Raw genomic sequence first — 11,115 nt, forward strand, 5'->3', positions numbered from 1 at the left:
GTTGTTATGTTTTTAGGCTAACGGTCAGACCGCGAGAGAACCTACGGTCAGACCGACCCTAGTAGGTCGAATAGATCGTAGGACGTGTGTTCCATTGGTTTTTGAGGTCGGGTTGTGTTTTGATTTATAAAGATTCGATTATTTGACTTCCGCTGATGTAATCTATCATTCACCCCTTTCTGGTAGGCTTGGTTACTTGTGTTCGATCCTACAATAACTTATTTAGATTTAAGTCTTAAACTTCAGATTCAAGTACTAGATTTTATAATGATAATCTTTTCATGTTTAATTTCACAAGATAGTATATGTACTCTCTATTTATACCGAAAATCTCATACTCGAAATGTAGCATCATATACTCCTCTCCAATTTCTTCCAATCTCCTTCGCGAACACCGACGCTTGCACGCACACCTCGTGAAGCCTGCTGCGAAGATCTCTCCCACGTGGTGTCCATCCACCGTGTGCCATCTCGTATCCAACTTCATCACCTGGTATTCTTGAACGTCTGGACCTCAACTCCTCCCTGAGTCTAGTCCCAATCCCCACCGTTGACCGAAGATGACCTCCAAGAATATTGACTCTAGTCACCTTTTCACATGGTATTCCGACCGCACAAGACCTCTGCTCCTCCCTAAGCATTACAGATATACAATCAGATAAAATAATCATTTCTGGGCAGTACAGATATCACAACCTAACCTTCATTAGTCACACGCACTCACACCAAAATCCACAAATATTTTCAAACCAATCTCATTGAATAAATCATTTGCAAAGCCAATTGTTCATCACAAATATTATTCACGACAGTGATTTCACAGTTAATTATACCACAAATAGCCTAAATAACTAAGCTATGTTCAATTTGCAAAATGTCAGATTTCATTAGATACCAAGACCCAAGTTGTTATCTATTTGTACTAATTGAGTGTTTAGATGGATATTCTTTGTTAACCATAAGTATCTTAGCGTGGATTCAGTGGATCGTATTATTATTTTTTTAGATAATGGATCGTATTATTATGGCGGTAGAATGTATTGAGAGTACGTCAGATCGATAAAATATATCATGAGAATATCTTGGACTCTTAACTGTTGGTTTTTATTTATTTAATTTTAAAATTCATAGTAAATAATAGCAAGTTGTGGCCAAGGCAAACAAACCGAAACCAACACGTCCAACATATCGTTGGAATTGTAATATATTTAGTATCAATAATATACAATAACCTGGCAATGCACGGGCTGATGACTAAACCACCATTTTTTGGGGGTGGGGGGTTGGGGGGGGGGAGGGGGGACAATTGTTTGAGCTTATCATTTAGATATGCAAACATGTAAAACTTTCACAACTAGAGGTCTAAGGAGTTTTGCTCCCTCAAAAAAACCTAAGGGTGCGTTTGATGATAAACAAATTAATGCCCATGGTGATAGAGGTCTTCAATGTTTTTAAAGCTAGATCAGGCTGACTTGTCATATGAGGTACCATTCCCATATTTTCTAGAGGACTTCTCCTTTTGTTCTTTTAGAAAATAAAAATATTTTATACCCTTGGCCTCTGCAACAGGAACTTATCCAAAAATGTTATTGTTGAAAAAAAGAGAAAATAATAGAGGGATAGGACAAATCCTTCCCTCATTGTGTCCTTCAAATTTGCTAAAAAAAATGTTAACATACGTTTGGTGGTGGGGGTGAGAACATTGGTATGACGGTGGGGTGGAATTGACAGTTTATACTTTAGTCATACAAGGTGTATGGAAAATAGGTTAGGAGGGGTGGAATTGGGAAATGAAAATGAATGGAGAGATATGATGAAATAGGGCGACAAGAATGGATGGCTAAGATTCAAAACTTATCCTTTTAAAGGGTAGAAAATCATATCTCAAACACATTTTTCAAACGTGCCCATAAGCTTTAAACCCTTATGCTCGCAATTAATTATACATATATTGATATATTTTTATTTGAAATTGACACTATCTGATTTGAAGTTGGTTCGCCGTTTCTTATGTGTTAAAAGAGGCCCACTCTGTACCATGTTCATATGTGTCTTCCTATGATCATACGCAAAAAAAAAAATTATGGGCCCCTTTGATTTAGAGGAAAAACATAAAAATTTTGGAGGAGTTCAATTCTATAGGAAAATTTCCTATGAAGCCTTTTGAAACAAAAGGTTGAATCCTATTCAATTCTTTGAAATTCCTATGGAATGGACAATTCTATAGAGATTTTGGAGGAAATTTAACAAGAGCTTCAACCTCTTTCCTTTGAGTATATCTCTCTTATATAATTCCGGTGTTTTTCATGCGGTTCAATCAAACAGTCATTCATGTGTTTTTTCTGCATTTTACAATCCTCTGTTTTACACTTACATTTCTATCAAAATCCTATGTTTTTCCTATTCCTACGTTTTCTCAATCTTGCAATTCAAAGGGGCCCTATATTTGATAGAGAAACACACCTAGTGTGGTATGCTACATAGATTCAAATCTTAGCGACCATAATTATACTCATAACGACGACGCGTTTACAATATGAGAGTTTGATGATCATAATTACCTGCTCGCAACGTCAAATAATTTGGTGATCTCTCCCTAGCCACACCTTCCATATGAACCACTAACTGAACCCGTTCTAATATAAGTCATTTTATTCTTTGTTTACTACTCCCTCCGTTTCACAATGTAAGTCATTCTAGCATTTCCCACATTATGTTAATGAATCTAGACATATATATCTATCTGGATTCATTAATATCAATATGAATGTGGGAAATGCTAGAATGATTTACATTGTGAAACGGAGAAAGTATAATATTCGAGGGTGTATAGATCGTAAGAGAATCGAGTGCATATTTCAACAACACGGGCACAATATCAAACATAAACTTTCATTCATTCCAAAAGGTTGTGTCATTCAGCTACATGTATATATAGAAACACTGGCCCCCCACACACACACACACATATAAATAAATAAATATATATATATATATATATATATATATATATATATATATATATATATATATATATATATATATATATATATATATATATATATGTGTGTGTGTGTGTGTGTGTGTGTGTGTGTGTGTATGTATGTACATACATATACATATATACATACATATATATATATATATATACATATATATATATACATATATATATACATATATATATATATATATAAATATATATATATATATACCTAATAAGAAAATACGTAAGGTTTCCGGAAATTTTTTTTCGTCCGTCTCTTTTTTTTCTCTTTTTTCGCTATTTTCACCGTATTTTCCTTTTTTTTCCGTCTTCCGCTTTTTTCTTTCCGCCGCCTTTTTTTTCTCCTTTTCCGTTATTTTTTTTCGTCTCTTTTTTATCCCCTTTTTTCCGTTCCTTTTTTTTTTGCCCTTTTTCTTTTTCTCCGTTCTTTTTTTTACTCCCTACTTTTTTATTTTTTTGCCAGGCCGAACCCTAGCGCCGCTGCCACATCGATCTGCCTTCCATGCGTTCCCTTCTTCAATTGATTACAAAAATTGATTATCCACTACTTTCTCATTTATTTTCCCTATGATTTTGCAAAGTAGAGGGAGATAACAGGTTGGGCTAGTACTGAAAAGACATGAATAAATGAGATTTTGGCACAAAACTAAAGAGTATAATGTATAGCGATCCAAAAATATTTTTACCCGTTGTTGAAAAGTGCAGCGAGCTATGCGAGCTGGGCCTACAACTTTACTTGTGAGCTAGGTCAAAAAGAAGTAGGCAAGCAGAGAGGTAGCGAGCTAGGCTGCGACTGAAAAGAAATGAAGAAATGAGCTTTCAGCCCAAAACAAAGCGTATAATGTATGCGATCTAAAAATATTTTTACCCGTTGCAACGCACGGGTATTTTTCTAGTATATATATGTGTGTGACTCGGTTGTTTACATTATCTCTGCAAAAGGAATTAACGTACGTATGCCAAGCCAGTACACTATTTGGCACTTTAATTTATTGACACCAAGGAGTGAAAGAGAACGCGAAGTCCTCTCTCTCCCTCTCTCTCAAGACAGTACATTCACACATGCACAGCGTCATACACTCGCTGACTCACACGCACACACCGACGCACACACTGCGCCACACACAAAGCTGGAGATCGAAACGAGCAAAAATACAACGCAAAATGATCTATAGCGAGATGGTGGAGTATATGATGATCGATCTCTAGCTCAGTGATGCTGAGGATCCGGTCCTCCGGGGCTGAGCCTCTTGGACCCCGCGGGCACGACGCCGCCGTCGTCGCCGTCTGCCACCACAGGTGCCACCATCTGGGCCGGCTGCTGCATTATTGGCTCCGCGGCCGCAGCCACGTTCACGACCGGCGCCGCCACGGCGTCGTCGTCCCTCCCGCTCCCCAGCAGCCGCCGTGCAGGCGCAGCCGCCGCCGCGTCGACGACGGACGACGTCGTCATACAGACCAGCAGGACGCACGCGGCGATCACGGCCGCAACAATAATGCTGGCACGCCTAGCCATATGTAGTTAACTTTGATCGCGTTTACGTGCGGTTTCGCTTGTGCTTGACGACGACGGCTAGCTACTACTGCGTACGTCGATCGGTCGATCGAGACAGTTGTATTATCTGTGTATATCTTCCAGTGATGATGATCAAGAGCTAGCCCCCTACGAGCTTATATATAGAGGGAAGCTTGGCTCGAGTGCGAGAATTAATAGACCCTCTTGCGTTGAGTTAATTAGTTTCTTATGGTCGATCTTCCACGTCGATTTGCGCTAACACGAAACTTGATTCGTCTTCAGAAGATTCTCACAATCTCATTGATCCACAACCGTGTATTTCTGGTTTTTGGACCAGAAGACCGCTTGCTTTCCGTTCGAGTGGTTAATGTCGTTGTGACGTTATTTGCATAAACCGGTCTGGTTCGTTGGTTGCATGTGAGGATTTCGATAATGCCCTAGCTAGTGGCTTTCCCAGACTGTATTACTAATTTTTGTGGGTAGGTGTACACTACAGTCCTAAAATAATTGTACACGATTCTCTCTCAGAAGAATTCACTACTATTAAGCCGCCATTTGAATAGTTCCATGGCCACTTGCTCCAATGAGTGGTTTGTTTGGAGTTTGGACCGCCACAGTTTAAGAATCCTTGTGCTAAAGCCTCAGGCAATTGGTGCATACAAAAATGATCTGCACAGGACTACCGGTTTTCCTTTTTTTTTCTTCACAAACATAATGCCGTTTCGACAAAGCCAAGTGGAATGTTACACAAAGAAACTCGGACCATAACTTGCATTTTAGAGGTTTAATCGAGGTCTACTAACCAATAACAAAAGAAATGAGATATACTAAGGAAATGAACAATGGTTAAACGGCTCCTGCCTATATAACCTTTCTACATCATATCAAGATGGTATAACAATAAGTTGTCTATAATACAATTAATGATTTAGTTCTTATATACACAAAGATTGTATACATGATACGAGTAGTAAGCCATCTATTAGACCATGTTGGATATTAACCATTGTTCACGTCAATAGGTGGTTCCAATAGGTAGCCGTAAAAGTTTGATTTACCACCTAAACTCTAATACGAGATATTTACAACCTTAAACTTTGCAAACCAGACACACAACCACTGACTCAATAAGAGGCAGTTTTGCTCCGATTCGACAAATGATCTGTCCACATGCATGGCACCGATATGGCGATCCAATCAAGATATTTTCAATAAAAAAAATAAGGAGAACCATCTTCCACCTCTCGCTTGTACTCTCTCTTTCTTATCTCACTCTCTCTTTGCGAGGAGCCTGTTGTGTTCTGTAGGTAGCTCACAGGGGAGACCGTGGATGGTGATCTTGCAATGCTTGCCACATGGACGAATGCAGCTAGCCATCGTGCTCCACGAGCTCACCTCGTCCGGCAGCCATCTCGACCTCATTCTGGATGCCATCTCGAGAACGCACGGCATGTGCGGCCCGCTTGTCAGCGTTATTGGGAGCACTGTCTCCTCGCAGAAGACCACCAAGGCCACGCTGCTCACGGCATGTAATCTCATATCCGCCAGCGACCGTGCGCTTCATTTTCCGAGCTCGGCGTAGTGGTGTTGCGGAGCTTCTTCTAAAGGCATCCTCAGCAACAAGCACATGGCCGCCTAGACATCACACCGGCGAGGCTTAACGCTAGTAACTTAAGGATTACTACTAATTACCCCATGCTTAATTAGCACAGTTGCCATTCCATAAACCAAGCCTTGTATTCCAGGAGGGATTTGGGATGAGCCGAGGAGGAACAGGATGACATGTGAGGGGGCGACAAGTGGACCATAGTGCCATGTAGGGTTAAAACCACCAATTCAGTTTGAGGGGCTAATTCGCTCAGTTTGCATAGTGTTGTGGCTGTTATGCAACACTTTCTTTTACTTCAACTCTAAATTCCTATTGCAATGTTATGTTTTGTCAACATAACACCATGTGTTGTAAATACTAAATTTGATCTTGAGTGGAACTTTCAACTTCCATAGCGTTCCATTTATGGTTGGGATATTATTGTTAGAAAGAGCATCATGCATGGGATGAATGGAAAAATTCACCATTTTGATGTCACTAATATGCTATAATGGTATGGAAGTAAATGAAAATGGTCAATAACATTTTCTAAGTCAGTGCATATAGAGCATGCAAGTACGGTCACCTGCATGTCTACAAAGACACAGAAAATTCCTTAGGTAACTCTTGAGTTTTCACTTCGTTCCTTCTACACATCTAAAATTTGCTTCATGTAGCATATCCTTGGTTTTCATTTTAATCACTTCTATGCCCATTTTATTAGTTGATCATGAGATTTTTCCAAAATGACTTATAATAATGCCTCCTCTTTTATACTTATGTGCTAGCTATTAAAAAAACATAAGATCCACGGTGGAAAAATAAATTATAAAAAAATCAAATGGGTAAAACAATCTTACCCCAAATTCTGAAACCAAAATTTGAACTTTCAAAATAATTCTTAAAACAATGATGAAATTCATAAGTTTCAGCGATGATTGAAAACCAAGATTATTTTTAGTTCAGTTTGAACTTTGACCAAATTGTTGTATAAAATTCATCAAATTTGATTATAGTTTCATTCCAAAAAACAAATTTTGAGAAGGGGTCAAATAATTTACCCCCTTTAATTTTTTTAAATGAAAATTTTCACCTTCAGAATTATATTTCTTAAGTAGCTAGCACATAATTATGATAGAGGACCAATATAGTATTTTGGAAAATCTAGGCTTAATTGGATTCATGCAATTACAAAATTGTCCGGTTGAAAACCAACCATTCTTATTCGCATTATCGGTGTGTGCCACTGAAATTTGTAAAGTTTGAACTGTGACATTGAAGCTGATGGTGGTGGCAAGCTCGACAGGGGGACACTCATCAGATGAAGCTTCAGATGAATCGGATCTAGACCAAGAGCAAGACAAAGACAACGACACAACGTAGATGTGGCGGCACTAGAGGAGGAGGAGAGTGGGCATGACCCACGTTGTTACAATGGACAATGGTAGTGAGATTGACGAGGGGAGGCTTGCCGGTGAAACCTCAAATCTATACGTGTAATGAGTGTTACACTCCTACTTTGGAAAGTGGATGGTGGAAGTTAATGGAGTTTCTAATATTTTTATTTGGTCATACGTTCGGCCGCAAGCAATTTCATAAAGAATTTTGTCAAGATAAAATCATCTCCAATTAGTATTTTAGTATAACATGGGAAGTCATTAGAAATTATCCACCCTCAAACGAAGAGATTCCAAATGACACGAATTTGCGTATTATGAACATATGTACAACTAATCCGAAAGTACTACTAGCCAGTCATCCAAGCGTATAAGATGCATCGGACGCCGCCCCCACTTCGAAGTTTCCGTCCACATCTGTCACAGATCATGCTCCTCCTTTTTTTCTCTCTCCACATGTCCCGCGCACCACCCCCATTTCTCTATTTCCTTCCTTCCTGACAGCTTCCTATACACTTCCGTTCTTCCCTCGGAGAGCACGGTAGTAGACAAGCAGTGGCGAGGTAGCACCGACACCAGCTCTGGCAGTGTCGATGCTCGGAGCACCCGATCAAACGACAGTCGGGCTTGAGAAAGCCTGATCTGGTGCTAGCGAGGCCTAAAGGCGTCAGATCTAGCGATTCCAGCACTCGGGGACGCTCGATCCGATGCTGGCAACGGAGCTCTATATGTTTCTCCTTGTTTGTACTACTTAATACTACTAGGGATAAGGAAGAAGATGAATCCAGCCAGCAGAGTAGAGGAACAAGGCAGAGAATAGGTTTGTTGCAGATCATTGTTCTCTCTTTGTTGCACTTTTTCGTATTGGAGTGTTTTATTCTTTCTTTTGTCGGATGTTGCAAATAGCAAGAATTTGATGTTTCAATCATTTTTCTCAATGTTGCATTTGCTTGAAACACTTTTCATTAAGCGATGAAATATTTTTCATTGATCAATGAAGCATCTAAAATATTTTTTTGTTGAGACATTTTTTATTGAATGGTGAAGCATCTAAAACATATTTTTACATAAGTTGAAACATTTTCCGGGTTTCTTTTCCTTTTGCTCGGAGGGTTAATTCGAAGTTATTCTTTAGGACTTTGTTGCCTGAAGAAAATTATCATTATCTTATCTCTATCATTTATCCATTTTGAGACGTAGAGGATAAGGTGATTTTAAATGTTTACTTCACACGTAGTACTGTTCATCTTATCCTCAATGTCTTAAAATAGATAGAGATAGAGGTGAGATAATGCTAATATTATCCAGCCAAAAAAGTCTAAATTAACTCTCTATCCAAAAGGGGAAAAAATCAAAATAACCCTATCCCAGCATTCAGCTATAACAGGCTTAATCACCTTTTCTTCCCAATACACAAATGGCTAAACCCAGAATTGGCAAACAATTAATCCTCATAAAACTATTCTAAATTATTTCCTACTAGTACCTTCTAGAGAAACCCCAGCATCTGCCTGGCAGCCACATCGATCTGAAGTAAAACCCACAACGAAAATTTCCCCCCAATTTCCCGATCCCTAAATCCCTAATCCCTAATCCCTAATCGCTCCCCGGTGCCCCGATCCCCAATCGGTTGATCGCCGCCAGAGACGCGCAGCGTCAGAGCTCGCCGCTCACCGGCGACGGGCGGCGCCGGATTTCGCCGTCAGCCGGCGGCGCGCGGCGACGGTGGCCAGGCTCCAATCAGCTCCCTTAATCCGTAAATTTGAAAGGTAAGGTCTCTCATGGCTCGTTCGCCACGGCCGCCGTGGTCCGATGGCCTCCCGCCCGAGCTTCTCGGCGTCATCTTCGAGCAGCTGAGCTGCCTCGCCGACCGCGCCTGCTTCGCGGCCGTCTGCCGCCCGTGGCGCACCGCCGCGGCCTTCGTCGACGCCCCGCAGCGGGGGCTCCCGTGGCTGCTCCTCCCGTCCCGCGACGCGCCGTCCTTCTTCAGCCTCCACTCCGGCGCCACCCGCCACCTCACCCTCCCGGAGGGCGTCCGCGGCGCGCGCCTGTGCGGCGCCCACGACGGCGGCTGGGTCGCCGTCGCCGTGGACCCGTGGCGAGGGTTCGCGGCCGTCAACCTCTTCACCGGCGTGAGGGTTACCCTCCCGGAGAAGCTGAGGCTCGAGGTCCCCTACGCCCACGGGTACGGGCCCGTGACCGTCACCAGCCACCACCCCATGCTCGTCCGCACCATCGTCTTCTCCGCGCCGCCCGCCTCGCCGGACTGCATCGCCGCCGCGCACGTCTCGAGCGCCTCCAACATCGCCTTCTGGCAGCCTGGGATGTCCAGGCACTGGATCGCGAGCCGGCCTGAGCCGGACGTGATCCAGGACATCATCTACTACAGCGGCGAGGAGAAGCAGGGCTTCCACGTCCTCACCAACAGGGAGGAAGTCCTGGTGTTCGCGCCCCGCGCCGGCCGCGACCCCAACGCGCTGCTGGAGATGACCTGCGCATCCTACCAGATGCGCCGCCGCGCCAACCACCTGCCGGCGTCGTTCATCGCGACGCGCTACCTGGTGGAGTCCCGCGGGAAGCTGCTCATGGTGGTGCGCCACTGCACGGGCAACCCCCGCGTGCGGCGGCGCACGCGCATGTTCCGGGTCTTCGAGATGAGCCTCCTCCCCACGGGGGCGTACTGGCTGGAGATCCACGAGCTGTCCGGGCGGGCGCTCTTCCTCCGGCGAGGCTGCTCCAGGGCGGTCGAGGTGTCGCAGTTCAAGATGCTCAAGGAGGACACCATCTACTTCCTCGACGACGCCAACGTCGACATGTGCGACTCCATGGTGATGAACAACGGGAGCAGGTACAACATGGGCATTTACAGGGATGGTAAGAAGATCAGAGCCGGCTCCCGGCAATTCCCTCGTGGATTTACCGCGGATTGCTCGCCTCCAATCTGGCTTGTCCCCTGATCCATATCGTGCAAAGGATCAGTGAAATGTTGTGGTAGTCCCTGGCTAGTGGCTAGTAGTACCTTCTGCTCTGGCTTAGATTTCTCCGATTCTGCATGTTTGTGCTATAGAGGCAGACTAGTATCTATCAAAAGAAAATGTACCTTGAGTTCTTGATATGGTGCAAACAAAACAATACTCCATCAATGACTTTCTTTTTTGTGTTGTGGATGCTCCATGCGCCTTCACCAAGTTTAATTTAGTTTTTTTACCTAGTCTGATTAGGTCACCCTTGAAGTATACTTGTCAAGTTTTTGCGCAGGTTTTTAGATCTTTTGAGCCATCTCCATTCTAAGGTCTCCTTTGGAACATAGGAATTTTACAAGAATTTTGAAGGGAATGAACTGTTTTTAGATCTTTTGAGCCATCTCCATTCTAAGATCAACTTTGGAACATAGTAGGAATTTTACAAGAATTTTGAAGGGAATGAACTGTTATCAGTTATTACATCATGTTTGCCCTTTCTTTCTTTCTTTCCAGCAGTAATGGGAGACAGTGTTCCCAGTACAACATGCTGAACAAATTCTGTAAAGTACATCAGTTGGCACTGCAGATTTATAACGGGACACATGTATAGTCAATCACACTTGACAGGATTATTAGAGGATTAT

At 42.6% G+C, this 11,115-nt stretch overlaps 1 protein-coding gene across 1 annotated transcript; it reads left to right on the forward strand.

Annotated features, from left to right (window-relative positions):
- The first annotated feature begins 9,077 nt into the window (after positions 1 to 9,077).
- Positions 9,078 to 10,675, forward strand: LOC4325903 (F-box/kelch-repeat protein At3g18720). Its single transcript, XM_015772547.3, has one exon. The coding sequence runs from the start codon at positions 9,290 to 9,292 to the stop codon at positions 10,463 to 10,465; it is 1,176 nt and encodes a 391-aa protein (XP_015628033.1). The 5' UTR covers positions 9,078 to 9,289; the 3' UTR covers positions 10,466 to 10,675.
- The last annotated feature ends 440 nt before the right edge of the window (positions 10,676 to 11,115 follow it).

The sequence above is a fragment of the Oryza sativa genome, chromosome 1, assembly GCF_034140825.1.
Source record: "Oryza sativa Japonica Group chromosome 1, ASM3414082v1".
Classification (NCBI taxonomy): domain Eukaryota; kingdom Viridiplantae; phylum Streptophyta; class Magnoliopsida; order Poales; family Poaceae; genus Oryza; species Oryza sativa.